The sequence below is a fragment of the Nicotiana tabacum genome, chromosome 22 (genome assembly GCF_000715075.1).
Source record: "Nicotiana tabacum cultivar K326 chromosome 22, ASM71507v2, whole genome shotgun sequence".
NCBI classification, from domain to species: Eukaryota; Viridiplantae; Streptophyta; class Magnoliopsida; order Solanales; family Solanaceae; genus Nicotiana; species Nicotiana tabacum.
This window is the reverse complement of record NC_134101.1, coordinates 34,611,025-34,628,637: the sequence shown is the minus strand read 5'-3', so window position 1 is coordinate 34,628,637 and position 17,613 is coordinate 34,611,025. Positions and strand designations below refer to the sequence as shown.

Sequence of the window (17,613 nt, the reverse complement as noted above, 5' to 3'; positions counted from 1 at the left end):
ACTCGTATCTATTCAAAAATGACTCAATAATATCAAATATTGCTAAAGGAATCAATTATATTTCATAAATTTAAATTTCCCAACTTTTCCTCCAAAAAGTCGAAAAATTGACCCCGGGCCCGCTTGGTCCAAACCCGAGGTTCGGACAAAAATCCTTTTACCTATTCATCCCCAAGCCCGAATATGTAATTAGTTTTGAAATCCGACCTCAAATTGGGGTCTAAATCCTCAAATTTCCGAAATCCCTAGTTTCTACCCTAACCCCTAATTCTACTATGAAAAATCTAGATTTTTGGTTGAAAATTCAAAAAATGTAATGGGTAATTGAAAGACAATGGTTTAGAATCACTTACCAACAATTTGGGAAAAAAATGGCTCTTGAAAAAGCACCTCTCACCGTTTGGTTTTTGAGAAAATGAATTTTTGGCTAAAATCTCGTTTTTGGATTCTGTTAAGTGTTGGGCGATAGTATTCATCGCGTTCGTGAGAGCACTGTCGCGTTCGCGATGGGTACTAGCTGCCAAGCCTATGCGTTCGCAAGACCCAGCTCACGTTCGCGATGGTTACTCTCCCATTGCCTTCGCGTTCGCGAGGAATTGCTCGCGTTCGCGATGAAGGAACGGCTGACTCCCCCTCCCTAATGCCTAACACTACGCGTTCACGATGGGCTTGTCGCATTCGCGAAGGGTAATGCCCTCATCACTTCGCGTTCGCGATTAAGCCTTCGCATTCGTGAAGAAGAAATCTTCCGCTGCCCAGTTACTCTTCGCGTTCGCGAGAGTACCTTCGCGAACGCGAAGAAGGACATGCCAGAACACCTGCTGTAGCAAAATACCAGATTTCCAAAGTCCAAAACATCCCGTGGCCTATCCGAAACTCACCCGAGCCCTCGGGGCTCCAAACCAAACATGTACACAAGTCTAAAGACTTCATACGAACTGGCTCGCATGATCAAATAGCTAAAATAACACCTAGAACTACGAATTTAGCACCAAATCAAATGAAATTCTCAAGAACACTTTAATATTTCTATTTTTTCAACTGGACGTCCGAATCATGTCAAATCAACTCCGTTTCTCACCAAATTTCACAGACCAGTCTTAAATATCATAATGAACCTGTACCGGGCTCCGAAACCAGAATACGGACCCGGCACTAACAATGCCAAATATCAATCAATTCTTAAAAATAATTAATTTTTAGACTTTTAATTTTTATCAAAAATTCATAACTTGAGTTAGGGACCTCCGAATTCGATTTCGGGCATACGTCCAGGTCTCATAATTCGATATGGATCTACCGGGACCGTAAAAACACGGATCCACTGGGATCGTTTACCAAAAATGTTGACCGAAGTCAACTAAAACCAACTTTTAAGGCATAAATTCTTAGTTTCATCAATTTTCAACGTAAAAGCTTTCCGAAAACCTGTCCGGACTGCGCACGCAAATCGAGGAGGATAAAAATGAAAATTTTAAGGCTTAAGAGTACAAATTCGAGTTCTAAAGCATAAGATGACCTTTTGGGTCATCACATTCTCCACCTCTAAAACAACCGTTCGTCCTCGAACGGACATAGAAAAGTACCTGGGCTGGTGAAAAGGTGGGGATATCTACTCCGCATATCGGACTCGGACGCCCAAGTAGTTGCCACAATAGGCTGACCTCTCCACTGCACTCGAACTGAAGGGTAGCTCTTTGATCTCAAATGGTGAACTTCCCGGGCTAGAATTGACACTGGCTCCTCCTCGTTAGTCAAATCCTTGTCCAACTGGACAGAGCTGAAATCTAACACATGGGATGGATCGCCGTGATACTTTCGAAGCATAGACACATGGAATACCAGATGAACAGCTGCTAAGTTAGGTAGAATGCAAGCTTGTAAGCCATCTCTCCCACTCTCTCCAGAATCTCAAAAGGTCCGATATACCTAGGGCTCAACTTGCCCTTCTTTACGAACCTCATTACACCCTTCATGGGTGATACCCGAAGTAACACTCTCTTATCCGACCATGAATGCAACATCACGAACTCTACGGTCGGCATAACTCTTCTGCCTGGACTGAGATGTGCGAAGTCGATCTTGAATAATCTTGACCTTATCCAAGGCATCCTGTACTAAGTCTGTGCCTAACAACCGAGCCTCTCCGGGCTCGAACCACCCAACTGGCGACCGACACCACCTGCCATATAACGCCTCATAGGGAGCCATCTGAATGCTCGACTGGTAGCTGTTGTTGTAGGCGAACTCTGCAAGGGGCAAGAACTGATCCCACGATCCTCCGAAGTCTATAACACAAGCGCGGAGCATATCCTCCAAAATCTGAATAGTACGCTCGGACTGCCCATTCGTCTGAGGATGGAATGCTGTGTTTAACTCAACCCGCGTACCCAACTCACACTGTACTGCCCTCCAAAAGTGCAAGGTAAACTGCGTACCTCGATCAAAAATGATAGACACGGGCACACCGTGAAGACGGACAATCTCACGAATGTAAATCTCTGCCAACCGCTCCGAGGAATAGGTAATTGCCACAGGAATGAAATGCGCTGACTTAGTCAGCCTGTCTACAATAACCCAAACTGCATCGAACTTCCTCTGAGTCTGTGGGAGTCCAACAACAAAATCCATAGTGATACGCTCCCACTTCCACTCAGGAATATCTAACCTCTGAAGTAAACCACCAGGTCTCTGATGCTCACACTTTACCTGCTGGCAATTTAGGCACCGAGCTACATAGGCAACTATGTCCTTCTTCATCGGCCTCCACAAATAATGCTGCCTCAAGTCCTGATATATCTTGGCGGCGCCCGGATGAATAGAATACCGGGAACTGTGGGACTCCTCAAGGATCAACTCACGAAGTCCATCCACATTAGGCACACAAATATGACCCTGCATCCTCAAAACTCCGTCATCTCCAACAGTAACCTGCTTGGCACCACCGTGCCGCACTGTGTCTCTAAGGATAAGTAAATGAGGATCGTCATCCTGCCGATCTCTGATGCGCTCAAACAAAGAAGACCGAGCAACTGTACAAGCTAGAATATGGCTGGGCTCAGAAACATCTAACCTCACGAACTGGTTGGCCAAGGCATGAACATCCAATGCAAGCGGTCTCTCACCAACTGGAATATATGCAAGGCTACCCATGCTGACTGACTTTCTACTCAAAGCGCCGGCCACCATGTTGGCCTTCCCGGGATGATACAATATGGTGATATCATAGTCTTTCAATAGCTCCAGCTACCTCCTCTGCCTCAAATTGAGTTCCTTCTACTTGAATAAATGCTGCAAGCTCTGATGATCAGTGAATACCTCACATGGCACGCCGTAAAGGTAGTGCCTCCAAATCTTCAGCGCGTGAACAATGGCTGTCAGCTCTAGATCATGAACCGATTAATTCTTCTCGTGAACCTTCAGCTGCCGTGAAGCATATGAAATAACCTTGCCACCCTGCATCAATACCGCACCCAGACTAATACGAGATGTGTCACAATATACTGTATAAGATCCTGAACCTGTGGGTAATACCAATACTTGTGCCGTAGTCAAAGCTATCTTGAGCTTCTGAAAGCTCGCTTCACACTCGTCTGACCACCTGAACGGGGCACCCTTCTGGGTCAATCTGGTCAACGGGGCTGCTATGGATGAAAACCCCTCCACAAATCGACAGTAATAGCCCACCAAACCCAGGAAACTATGGATCTCTGTAGCTGATGTGGGTCTAGGCCAGTTCTGGACTGCCTCAATCTTCTTAGGATCCACTTGAATACCCTCTGCTGATACAACGTGACTCAAGAAAGCAACTGAACTCAACCAAAACTCGCATTTTGAGAACTTAGCATATAACTGGCTGTCTTTCAGAGTCTGAAGAACGATCCGAAGGTGCTGCTCATGCTCCTCTCGACTGTGGGAGTAGATCAAGATATCATCAATAAACACAACCACAAAGGAATCCAAGTAGGGTTTGAACACCCGGTTCATCAAATCCATGAATGCTGCTGGGGCATTTATCAGCCCAAATGACATCACTAGAAACTCATAATGCCCATACCGAGTCCGAAAAGCTGTCTTAGGAACATCGGATGCCCTAATCCTCAACTGATGGTAGGCAGATCTCAAATCAATATTTGAAAACACCATGGCACTCTGAAGCTGATCAAATAAATCATCAATCCTCGGCAATGGATACTTGTTCTTGATGGTGACTTTGTTCAATTGCCGATAATCTATACACATCCTCATCGATCTATCTTTCTTCTTCACAAGCAACACAGGTGCACCCCAGGGCGAGACACTAGGTCTAATGAAGCCTTTATCAAGCAAATCTTGCAACTGCTCCTTCAATTCTTTCAACTCTGGCGGGGCCATGCGATATGGCGGAATGGAAATATGCTGAGTGCCCGGAGCCAAATCAATGCAGAAATCAATATCTCCGTCGGGTGGCATCCCCGACAGGTGTGCATGAAACACCTCTGGAAACTCACGAACAACCAGTACCGAATCTATGGAAGGAACCTTCGCACTAGAATCGCGGACATAAGCCAAATAAGCTAGACACCCCTTCTCGACCATATGCCGAGCCTTCACATAAGAGATAACCCTGCTGGTAGAATGGCTAAGATTCCCTCTCTACTCTAATCGAGGCAACCCCCACAAGGCTAAGGTTACCGTCTTGGCGTGACAATCTAGTATAGCATGATAAGGTGACATCCAATCCATACCCAGTATGACATCAAAATCAACCATGTGGAGAAGTAGAAGATCTACACGAGTCTCAAGACTCCCAAGGGTGACCATACATGAACGATAAACACGATCTACAACAATAGCATCTCCCACTAGTGTGGACACATACACAGGAGCACTCAAAGAATCACGGGGCACAACCAAATATGAAGCAAAATAGGATGACACATAGGAGTAAGTAGATCCCGGATCAAATAGAACTGAAGCATCTCTACTGCAAACTGGAACAGTACCTGTGATAACAGCGTCAGATGACTCAGCCTCAGGCTTGGCTGGGAAAGCATAACACCGGGGCTGGTCCCCACCACCCTGAACTACGTCCCTGGGACGGCCTCTAACTGGCTGGTCTCTACCTCTAACGGCATGACCTCCACCTCTAACAGTCTGGCCTCTACCTCTGGCTGCCTGACCCCTGCCTCTGGTTGGCTGAGCAGGTGGTGCAGTAACTGGTGTCGGGACCATGGCACACGAATTCTGATGCTGTGAGCTGCCCGTTGCTCGAGGGCAAAATCTAGCAATGTGCCTCGGATCATCACAAGTATAACATAACTTCGGTTGCTGTGACTGCTGACCCTGAAGCTGGCCCTGTCGACCTGAATAACCACCCTGATAACTCTGGAGTGGAAGTGCACTAATAGGAGCTGGTGGTGCACTGTAGGCTCGCTGGTCGAAATAATACATATGAGGGCCACGACCACCTGAGGCACCGTGGGATGCCTGGAGCGCTGAATGAAATGGCCTGGGAGGATGGCCTCTTCCAAAATACTCCTGCCTCTAGGTGAGGCACCGCCGAACTCACCGGAATAACGAGGTCTCTTGTCATACCCCTGACCTCCCTGAGTAAGAACCAGTTCGACTCGTCTGGCGATATTAGCAGCCATCTGAAAAGAAATCTCACTTCCCGTCTCCGTACCGATCCTTCAGACTCTACTAAGTTTGCTCGTGAATCGTGAGACCTAGGCAACCTAGTGCTTTGATACCAACTGTCACGACCCGAAATTTCCCACCGACGGGACCGTGATGGCGCCTAACATTTCACTTGCTAGGCAAGCCAACGTTAGAAAAATCGTCAAACCAATTCCTTATTTCCATTCAGTAAATAACAATAATTAACTAAGATGAAATATAATAAGTTTGGAATATCATAAAACTGTATTAATTACTACCACTCGGATCTGAAGTTACAATTCACGAGTATTCTAGAATTTACTATAAGTAATAGTCTGAAAGAAATACAATTGTCTGAATGAAAGAAAACAGTAGGACATAAAAGATTGACGGGGACTTCAAGGTCTGTGAATGCCGACAAATCTACCTTGAGTCTCCGGACAACGGACCAGTAGAGAATCTCGATCAACCTGAGCCGGTATCAAAATCTATACAAAAAGTGCAGAGTGCAGCATCAGTACAACCCACCACATGTAATGGTAAGTGTCGAGCCTAACCTCGGCGAAGTAGTGACGAGGCTAGGACAAGACACCCACATATAACCTGAACAATATAATCCTGCTTGTGGCACCAACAGTAAATAAAGAAATGACATGAAAATAATGGGAAGGGAACATACAGTGGGGGAATACAACATAAAGAGTGAGAATAATGAAAAGACAGAATTAAACCGAAAATCCTTAAACGAATTGAGCAATTAAAACTGCAAGGAAAACTGCACGGCATCACCCTTCATGCTTTTATTCTCAAACTTACCAAATAATAAATAAGACTACATGGCATCACCCTTCGTGCTTTTATTCTCTTCCTCACAATATAAATAATTCATGCACGACATCACCCTTCGTGCTTTACACTCTTCCTCACAATATAAATAAATCATGCACGGCATCACCCTTCGTGCTTTTACACTTTTCCTCACAATATAAATAAATCATGCACAGCATCACCCTTCGTGCTTTACACTCTTTCTCACAATTCACAGAATCAATAACAACGGATAGAGAGAAGTTTAACAAAGAAATCAATATTTCATCAATGATTACTTTCACAATTTAACATCTCAACCTCGAATCAATATTCACAATTTTATCAACCTTGGTGGAACCGGATACAAGTCTCCCAACATTTCAACAACAACAATAAGCATGGATAATAAGATTTAAGACTATAAATTTGCAAGAATAAAATTTCACTCGCATGCTATGACTCGATTACAATGCATAGATGCTCGTTACCTCAACTATACATTGTATTCAACAACAAAACACGTAGCAAATACTCACACAATACCTATTCCCTCAAGCCAAAGTTAGACACGATACTTACCTTGCTCCGAAGGCCACTTAATTCTCAATCACAGCTTTTTCTTTGGAATTCACCTCCAAACCACTCGTATCTATTCAAAAATGACTCAATAATATCAAATATTGCTAAAGGAATCAATTATATTTCATAAATTTAAATTTTCTAAATTTTTCTCTAAAAAGTCGAAAAATCGACCCCTGGCCCGCTTGGTCAAAACCTGAGGTTCGGACCAAAATCATTTTACCCATTCACCCCCGAGCCCGAATATGTAATTAGTTTTGGAATCCGGCCTCAAATTGGGGTCTAAATCCTCAAATTTCTGAAATCCCTAGTTTTTACCCTAAACCCTAATTCTACCATGAAAACTTTAGATTTTTGGTTGAAAATTCAAGAAATGTAATGGGTAATTGAAAGAAAATGGTTTAGAATCACTTACCAACAATTTGGGGAAGAAATGGCTCTTGAAAAATCGCCTCTCACCATTTGATTTTTGAGAAAATAAATTTTTGGCTAAAATTCCATTTTTGAATTCTGTTAAGTGCTAGGCGACAGTGTTCATCGCGTTCGCGAGAGCACTGTCGCGTTCGCGATGGGTACTGGCTGCCAAGCCTACACGTTCGTGAGACCTAACTCGTGTTCGCGATGGTTACTCCCCCCTGACCTTCGCGTTCGCGAGGCATTGCTCGCGTTCGCGATGAAAGAACGGCTGACTCCCCCTCCCTAATGCCTAACACTACGCGTTTACGATGGGCTTGTCGCGTTCGCGAAGGGTAACGCCCCCATCGCTTCGCGTTTGCGACCAAGCCTTCGCGTTCGCGAAGAAGAAATCTTCCGCTGCCCAGTTTACTCTTCGCGTTCGCGAGAGTACTTTTGCGAACGCGAAGAAGGACATGCCAGAACACCTGCTACAGCAAAATACCAGATTTCCAAAGTCCAAAACATCTCGTGGCCTATCTGAAACTCACCCGAGCCCTTGGGGCTCCAAACCAAACATGCACACAAGTCTAAAAATATCATACGAACTGGCTCGCGTGATCAAATCGCCAAAATAACACCCAAAACTACGAATTTAGCACCAAATCAAATGAAATTCTCAAGAACACTTTAAAAATTCTATTTTCTCAACTGGGCGTCCGAATTACGTCAAATCAACTCCGTTTCTCACCAAATTTCACAGACAAGTCTTAAATATCATAATGAACCTGTACCGGGCTCCGAAACCAGAATACGGACCCGACACTAACAATGTCAAACATCAATCAATTCTTAAAAATAATTAATTTTCAGACTTTTAATTTTCATCAAAAATTCATAACTTGAGCTAGGGACCTCCGAATTATATTTCGGGCATACGCCAGGTCCCATAATTCGATACGAACCCACCGGGACCGTTAAAAACGGATTCGGACTCGTTTACCAAAAATATTGACCGAAGACAACTAAAATCAACTTTTAAGGCATAAATTCTTATTTTCATCAATTTTCAACGTAAAAGCTTTTCGGAAACCTACCCGGACTGCGCACACAAATCGAGGAGGGTAAAAATGAGATTTTTAAGGCTTAAGAGCGCAGATTCGAGTTCTAAAGCATAAGATGACCTCTTGGGTCATCACATTTATATATATATTTGGACCTATATAATTAATCTAATTATATTAATCCATAATATTTAGTTGGACTAACATATTTAATATATAGTCCAAATTATTTTATTAAGTTTAAATCCAATAAATTTTGTATGGCTACAACTTCATAACCTCCAATTATTTAATTTGTTATAAATTGCATCTTGGGTTGTGACTTTTGAAATCCGTAACCCCTATTTGTTTAATGTGTTATAGTAAATTGCATCTTTTCTTCTTTTTTTTACTCACTCAGCGTCAACTCTGTGTTACACTTCAGTTTTATTTTTATTGATGAAGAAATAAGTTCTCCTCCTCCGTTACTATTTTTTGGGTATTTTTTACTCTCCTCTTCAATTTTCATTTTCTGCTGCTTGAGTTTTCTTTACTTGGTTGCTTTGTGCGTATGAAAAATATTGGAGTACTAAATAGAAAATTAAAGTAGAGAGTAGCAAAATCAAAAGTTGAGTGTGTGAAAAAAAAAATTGATCCTACAAGGCCAATATGCCAGCAACAATTTTATTGCCTCAACATCAACCTCCGACACCCTATCAATGTGGCTGACTTTATATTTCAAGTTTTTTGTTTTGTGTTAATGCCTTTATTTTACACACACACACACACACACACACACATATATATATATATATATATATATATATATATATATATATATATATATATATATATATATATATATACAAATTTATACTTGTATATTGATTCTGTTTTTTCTTTTTTCCTTTAAATTATTACATTAAGGTATTTTTTGGGTGGAAAGTACTAATTATATGCCAATGATATGGGTAATTATTAATGAATTGCCTCACAAAATGTAAGAGTACCGGGTAAATGCATAAACAAACGCAATAATGTGCTTATGTGCGTTGTTGTGTCATATGAATGAATAGAAAGTTAAAAACTTTCTTACTTATGATTTTATCGATTTACAAGATCAATTTTTCCGTCTAAAGGTACAATTATCTTATCATTTATGGTTTTAATGGTTGTTTGGTATTTGGTAGCTTTTACTTTGGTAATTTTTCGCAAAAGAAAAAGGTGAATATTTCTATCATGCAGGAGAAATAAATAAATGTATAAAGGAATAGTATATGTGAGAGAATACGACATCGTTAGAAAATGATTCATTTTTATTACAATTTTAGAAAACTTAAAAAGACATTACTATGTGTTAATGAAATAGGATAAGGATGTACGGAAAATCGCTAGAAATCAATAGATGGTTAAAAATATAACTGATGGACCACAAGGTGGCGTAACATCTCTCTTAAAAGAAACAATTTTCGTTTCTTTTTTCTCCCTCTTTCAAGGCACCTCTAGCATTACTACGAAAAGTAAAAATTTATTTCAACAGAAACAACTATGCATTTTGTGAATCATTTAATCTAGTGGTATTGTATTTCCTTTCTATCAATTGAATTGAATAGTTCCAAATCATCTTATACTTAATTATAAAAAAAAAATCAGATTCAATTACAAAATAATAATAATAAAAGAATGCGTTAATTAATAATTTTTTCGTGAAAAGAAAAAAAGGAATAGTGCAATAAATTTTGAAAGCAACAATAGGTTTGGGAAGGAATGTATTACTACTCACTAACACCTATATGCATATAAGATTTCTCATGTTAAAAAATTAATCGAGGCAATCTATGCAATGTCAATCGTCCTTGCCATTTTTCTATTTAAGGGTTTAATGAAATTAATATTAGTTGTTTCTTTTTTATTGTCTAAAGAAAGCTTAGTGGAGGATCTATTGACATATTTTCAAGTCTCATTGTTTGGCTTAAGTAATTAGTGAAGTTCATGATCAACTATCAGACAATAATTATCTCTTTAGGATAACAAAATTAGCTTTAAAATTGATGATATGGAATATTTTGGAGCTAATTAGAAAAAATATATTTATAAAGAAATATATACACATGAAAAATTAATCTATTCTATCTCGGGTAAATTTATAATTAGATTATATTACAATTTAATTTTTTCTTTTATAATTGTGCGAAGAGCGGATAAATTTATTAATTTGGTATAAATATGGAATTAAAATAATATTTAGAAGTTATTATTAGCTAGTTGGTTGGTTTGCCATAACGGGATTAGTTTTCCCTAATGTTCTATTTCGGATTCTAAAGATGTATTTCCACCCTTCCTCTTCTATCCTCTTTCTTACTAGTTACCACTTATCACTACTTGAGCCACCTCTAGTGCAAAATTAATGAGTATTAAAGTATGTATTTTGAAGAGTGCCTACTTAGAAGTTATTATTAGGTAGGAATGCTTTAGCGGTAAGCAACCTCAAGTGGCTTGAGTTTATGGAAAACAGCAGTATAGGGTATGTGTACACTGGGTTGTTGTTGTTGTTGCCTACTTAGTTTCTAGGGCTGAGGTGTGAATCCGGTGAAATTCAAAGACACGTCCTACGAGGGCGGCGTCAAATTCGTGAGTCCTGTTACTGGTACGGAACGGTGGCTTGTTTGAGCAGTCTGCGCGAGCCGCACCTTCCTTCATTCAGCTTCACTTTCGGCGCTCGGTTCTCTTTTGTATTCATTCTCTTAAAAGACAGTTACACTTTCCCAGTTTTTTCTGCTCTATCAATCGACTTGTTCCGTCACTCGCGTATTCCGTTGGTGTTTGCATTCGTGTTTACATTATAATCAATTGAACAATCTTCATTCTTCACTTTGTTGATAATCGTGCATTGAATCGATCATGAAAGCTAGGTTAGTAGTGTTTCCAATCAGAGGAAGGAACTGGTGCTTCAGCCGAGCGATCGAGTCATCACAATCGGAAGCTCAGTCTTCAAATACTCCTTCTACATTCAAAGACCTTTGGAAGAAGATCTCCAAATCTACTCATGACTCCTCCAAAGCTAATCTCGAACTCGTCATTGATTTCGCCTCCAATAAGGTCCTAGTACTTTTCATGCCTTCATTTTATTTTATTTTTTAAAACTTGTATTTTGGTTGAAATTACATTTTAAGTTGAGGTGATGAAATGGTTGCAATGTTTGTTAATGTGTTTAGATGAATAGAGCTTGGAGTAATTTGGAAAAAGCGCCGGAAGGAAGTTTAAAGAATAAACTTCACGGGTAATTTCTAGCTTTTCTTCCATAAGAAGTACTGCACTATAACCGAAGATACTGAAACTAATTAGATAAGTGGTGATATTAGGCTAGGATTGCGGCTTCTCTCTCGTGTTAAGCCTTCGGAGATCTTTTTGAAATCCATTCCTAAGGAGGTAACGCATGTGGACATTACCTATCCCTCAAGGTCTGTGCCTCTCTCTCCTTTTTTTTTTTTTGAATTTATAGAGTTGGAGCTTGATTTGTGTGGTGCAGGATTTTTTCTGTGTAATGCAAGTGTTCCTTTGAGTCATAGAGAAACCTGAGTAATTGTAGATCCTATTTTTTTGTATTAATGAGTATATAAAAAGACAGTGTCGGTACTTGAATTCAAAGTTAAACAAGTGTGATATCGAGACTCAACCTCCTTTTTAAATTTGTTAAGAGAACTGTAACTCTTCTTAGCTTGACATGAGCAAGTAAATATAAAAGTTTAATTGGTCGGAGTTGACTAGCAGAGAATGAAAGTAGTAGTATTCCATCAATTATACGGGCCAGAGACTATCTTATCCCTAAGTTATCATGTCATTTCATGGCCTTATAGAATGGGAGTTATTTGGAGAAAGATGGCTTTATATACTTTTATTGAATAAAATTGGAGATAATTTGTTTGGCTTCGATATCTCTGATTTCACTTTGAAAAGTTGATTAAATTTATATCCACATTCACAATATCATTCACATTTCTTATCCATAGCATTGCTCGAATTTCTTCAATTTTATGTACCATGTTTTATCTTTTATCTCTTGGATTACGCGTGCTTAAACGAAAAGGAGGAAAGTCACATTACATGAGCACCTCTACCTTTAGTTTCTATATTATCCAGCTGTTTGCTCCAATGATGTCTTTCATTCTGCACAGTTTAAACGGACGGCTTGTTCGACGGAGGCTACGCCATATTGCCTCGAGGTAGGGTATAAAATGCTTCTTTCTTTAGTTGCTGTTTTTATGCTTCTTTGCACAGAGTCATTTGTTGTTTGTTTAAATCTAGCTCCTTCATATTTTCCCTTTATCAGAAGGTCTTGTAATTATGCTATTCAATCCATGTTGCATCCTCTTTCATGATATCTCTTACACCAATCTAAAGAAGCTTCTATTTTTACTTGGGATATCATATGTTCTAAACCTAGGGCATTTATCTCTTGTTTCTGGAACTCTTGTTTTGGCTGGCCTCTATCAGTGTAACAGAAGATTTATCATTGATTTCTACAGTTTATGATTTCTGGCAATTTTGAGTGCAAGCCAATTAGCAATGAACCGGAAGATCATGACTTAATCCTTGAACACAAAATTGACTGTTTTTTAATCTTGCACTTAGAAAAGAAAACAGTTTTACTTAATAAAAAAACAATTTTAATCCCTCTATCCCAATTTATCTGATCCTCTTTCCTCTCTGGGCCTTCCCAATTGTTTGACACACTTTATACTTAATAATACTAATGCTACTCCTTTCCGCTCTAACAAAATTCAAGAAGTCAAATTAAACCTCATTATGATGATCCGCTAACTTTGTAATAATACTTCAATATAATCTTCCTTCTTTATATTCTAATATTCTTCCGCATCATTTTATTTCCTTTTCAATTCTTTGAGAATTCTTCCTAGATGTTTCTTTCTTTTTTCTGTCCCACCACTCCTAAAGTTAACAGTTTAGCTCCGATCTTCTTTTTGTGATCATTTTTCTTTTCTTAATGTTTCTAGATAAGTGAGCATTTTAGAAACAAAAGAAGCACCAAGATTGCAGTGGGTACATCAGGATCCTTGCAAGTAATTCAATTTCCATATCCAGGAACCTTCAAAAACTCAGTTCCTACCTACTTTTGCCTGAGAGATAACTGAGAGAATCTAAGAAGCTATCTACACCATATACATTTTCCATGTTGCACCAAAAGGCTAAGAGAGATAAGACATTGACCTGTAGCTTGTGATGTTCTCTCTTTTGCCTTCAAAACATCTGAGATTCCTTTCTTTCCAAATGACCCACCAAATGCTGACTGGTAGGGTTTTCCAAATTTTCTTCCTGCCTTTTCCTGCTCCTTTCCATGTCCAGCAGAAGAGAAGAGATTTTGGCATTGCCCATGTGACACCAAAAATGCTGAGAAGCAAACAGTGAAGGAAGTGGTGATTTGCATCTTCTTCTGCCTTCTCAGACATGTAGCACTTGTTGCAAAAATTCATGCCTCTTTGTTGGAGGTTATGTTGTACCAGAATAGCCTCGTGTGCAAATGTCCAGCAGAAACATGCTTACTTTGTGGGGTGCTTTAGAACTCCAGGTTTGTTTCCAAGGGCATTCTAGTCTTGTACTTTTGGCGGAAGATTGATCCAGCCATTTGTAGCTAGAGTTTATGGTGATAGCCTATCCTTCTGCGATAACCAATTGAGAGAGTCTGAGTTGATGGGTGCACTTTGAAAATTTCCCAATAGTTGCAAGAGTTGGAATATTCTGGCAAGTTCCTAATCATTACTGTTTCTTCTAAAACAAATTTCCCATCCTGTGTATGCAATGCAGTCAGCCACTATAGCATGAGGGTCACAAGAAGCAATTCTTTTAGCCTTTTCTATTTCCTCATACCTTTTCCTGCAAGCCGCCTCTCTTTCTATGTGGTTTCTGCACTACTGCAAATTGTCTACTATATATTCACAGCGGAAAGCAGATGCTTGAATCTCCTGATCCAAAGGGCTCAAATCCTGAATATGATTGGTTGGTATTTAAAAGCTTTTTCTGCTTTGGAGGATCATATTCTAACTACGATTAGAGTATTTTGCATTCATAATCTATACTAGACCAAATGAAGCGAGGGCTTTCAATGGTCATAAAATCACACTTGGGAACTTAATCGTGGTGGTCAGGCAAAAACATTTACACTTCCATTCTTCTCAGATTCTGACGTGAACATCAAATTCATCCACTTGCCTGCAAATGGGTAGCTGTTCTTATTATTTTTGACTCTGGATTCAATAGCTTAAAATAGATCCTGAAGATTGCCTCACTGTTTGAGATACTAATCCTTGAGGATGCGTTTTATTTTACAGAAAAGAAACTTCCTTGTGTTACTGGCATGAATATCTTAAGTAACTATATGTTTTTTCAAAAAACTATACCATTGAATTGTATCTGATTGAAGTCATGCCAAGGGACAATGGAACAAAATCATTTTAACCTTGACCAAGTTACCCAGTCAATTCTCCTCTTTCTGAACCTTGAATGAGTATTTGCTATTTTAACGATGATGCTTTCCTTTACCCCAAAAAAAAAGATGATGCCTTCCTACTTTCTGGATTTTACTTCAGGTGTTGTCAATCAAATTTAATTCAAATACTCTTTCCTTCAATATATATTCATATTAATGCATGATTTTGCTACCAGGGGGGCTATCATCCACAAGAAGTATTTATATGGATCAGTTATATTGCTTCCGCTGACATCAGTTTTCATGGTATTTATACACTATTTATGGAATGTCAAGTCGCTTCTTTAGTTTTTGTTTTCTTTCTGATCATATCGAGATGTAGGTTTTTTCTTACTATGCACCTCTTTTTGATGTGATCCTCTTGATTTGAAGTGTTCTAATTCTCTTGCTTTTCTCAATTATTTCCATGTCATGCAGGTGCTACCCTTGCCTAATATACCATTCTTTTGGGTCTTATTTCGGACATACTCTCACTGGAGAGCTCTTCAGGTGAATAATGTTTAGAACTGATTAGAATGTAGAGAATATTCACATACCTTTCATAGCAGAATAGATGTAAATAGTTCCTCTTTGTAGATTGCTTTGGCAAAAGTAGACATGTATGCACGTGCATACTCATATATGGATCGCAATTATCCATCATGTGATTCCATTTCATTGCACTGCTTTTTTTTTGTATCGGTCCAGTACACTTCCTCCCCTTCCTTCCACTCTTTCAAGTCATTTACTTTTTGAAGTTCAATGTGTGCCCCCTGAAGTTTAATGCGTGCTTACAGACATTCTAGTTATTGATTTTTGTATTTACTATGTTGCTTCAATAATTTGTCTTTCTCTTCTGAAGAGCTCCTGCTTTTTAGGCTGCTAATTACCTTTACGTTTTTTGGATCTTCAGGGAAGTGAAAAACTTCTTCAATTAGTTACAGACGGCTCCTATCACCAGAAGTCAGATGAGGGAATAACAGACACGAGTACAAACACAAAAGATGACCTGCAGAGAACGAACAGCTGTCGTCCACCATGGGTAGAATTTCACTTGATACTCTGCAGAATAATTTGAAATGAGTGCGATGTGTTACTGGGAATATGGCTATGTGCAACATATTCTAATTTATCCATGTTTTTGGAACTTAGCTGGAAAAATTATTAAATTTTCTTTTGTCTTCTTTGTTTTCTGCTGTCCTACATGCATCATTAATCCTATGTACATCACATTCTAATTTGTCCATCTTTTTGGAACTTAACTAGGACAATTACCAAAAATTTATTGCGTTCCTTTGTTTTCTGCTTCCTTAGCAGTTCTTCTTTAGTCACTCTATTGCAGGATATAATGGTATACTTAAATCTGCATCATACACCTTTTTTAGATGTAAAGAATCTTGGTGATGCATGCATCAATTTTCTGCATTATCAAAGTAGTAGTTTTTGAGATGCACACTTTTGCTTCTAAAACCTGATCTTACATTCTCTGCTTCTTCTACTTCTACTAATTATTGAGTTGCTTCTATTCTGTAACATTTATCCTTGTATTGTATACTTGCTTCCATGTTAGTAAAGCATGACATGGCTGGATCATCTTGTAGTTATTGGTTGGAGTCGTTCATTTGTTTATGCTGCTTTTGAAAAATGCCTGCGAAATGCATATTGACTGCGCTCTTGCACTTGCTGGTATTCACAGATATTACTACCATCCGAAGACCTTCAAAAGCTTATTCGATTTGGAGAAGCAAATGATAGTCTAACTGAACCGACCATATCTGATATCTGCCAGAGATTTAGCTTGAACACAATGGATGTTATTAAGTACAAAGATTCACTATAGCTGAATTACACCAATTGCTGCAGTTCGTTCCATATCAATGAAATAACAGTTTATGAGAATTGGAATGATTGGAGCAACTTCTTAGACCCTTGAGGCTATGGGGAACCAAGAAATTTCATATTAGTCTTAGCAAGTTCTTCAGGAATACTCAACAAAATGTTGCTCTCCTGTATTTTTCTGGAGGCTGGGAAGGTGCTCAGCTGGTTCAATTAGCTCTGCCTCTATGCATTTGTTACTTTTTGACTTCTCTGGAACTGGCATAGCAAGAATGACAACATTATGACAAGATATCTGCATCGTTGCCACTGACTAACAAGCATGTTACCTATAAGTTTCCTTGATTCAATTGTGCTTCCTGCAATAATATTTTCCTAGAACTATAGCTTTGGTGTAGTGAACTCGATAGTTGTATCTCTTTATTTTGTTTTAGCAGTTGCTAAGAAGCTTAGTTTCAAAATTGTAGCTTCATGGACCAACCTTTATTAAAGCGTTTAGGCGCTTGACCATGATTGGTAGTTTATGTTCGGCGTTCAGATGTGCATGAAACCAAAGCAATGTCGTTGCAGAACCTGAATGCTCGAGCATCTTTTAAACTTGTCTCATAAGAAATCTTCCTTGAACAAACTTTTAACTTTTGAGAGTAAACCCTTGGCCTTGGACAATCAATGGCACTTAAATTTGAATTAAACAAATATAATGCGATATATCGGGTTTATATGGCCACCTCATGCTAATTTGGAATTGACGCGTATTTGGTCAATTGATTTAAGATATAAACTCAATGCAACCAAGGGTAGGCTGTATGCTTGAAATTATTCATATGA

At 39.1% G+C, this 17,613-nt stretch overlaps 1 protein-coding gene across 1 annotated transcript; it reads left to right on the top strand.

The window, feature by feature from the left end:
• Positions 1-10,749: 10,749 nt before the first annotated feature.
• Positions 10,750-17,354, top strand: LOC107812150 (uncharacterized). Its single transcript, XM_016637182.2, has 8 exons — positions 10,750-11,564; positions 11,681-11,745; positions 11,828-11,926; positions 12,641-12,688; positions 15,147-15,216; positions 15,388-15,459; positions 15,863-15,991; positions 16,646-17,354. The coding sequence occupies exons 1-8, from the start codon at positions 11,367-11,369 to the stop codon at positions 16,787-16,789; spliced, it is 825 nt and encodes a 274-aa protein (XP_016492668.1). The 5' UTR covers positions 10,750-11,366; the 3' UTR covers positions 16,790-17,354.
• The last annotated feature ends 259 nt before the right edge of the window (positions 17,355-17,613 follow it).

Bases quoted from the DNA above. Each gene is read 5' to 3' on its own strand.
- LOC107812150 (XM_016637182.2), top strand. From the start codon at position 11,367: ATGAAAGCTAGGTTAGTAGTGTTTCCAATCAGAGGAAGGAACTGGTGC. The intron at 11,927-12,640 runs GTCTGTGCCTCT...CATTCTGCACAG, and splicing joins GACATTACCTATCCCTCAAG to TTTAAACGGACGGCTTGTTC. The intron at 15,992-16,645 runs GTAGAATTTCAC...TGGTATTCACAG, and splicing joins ACAGCTGTCGTCCACCATGG to ATATTACTACCATCCGAAGA.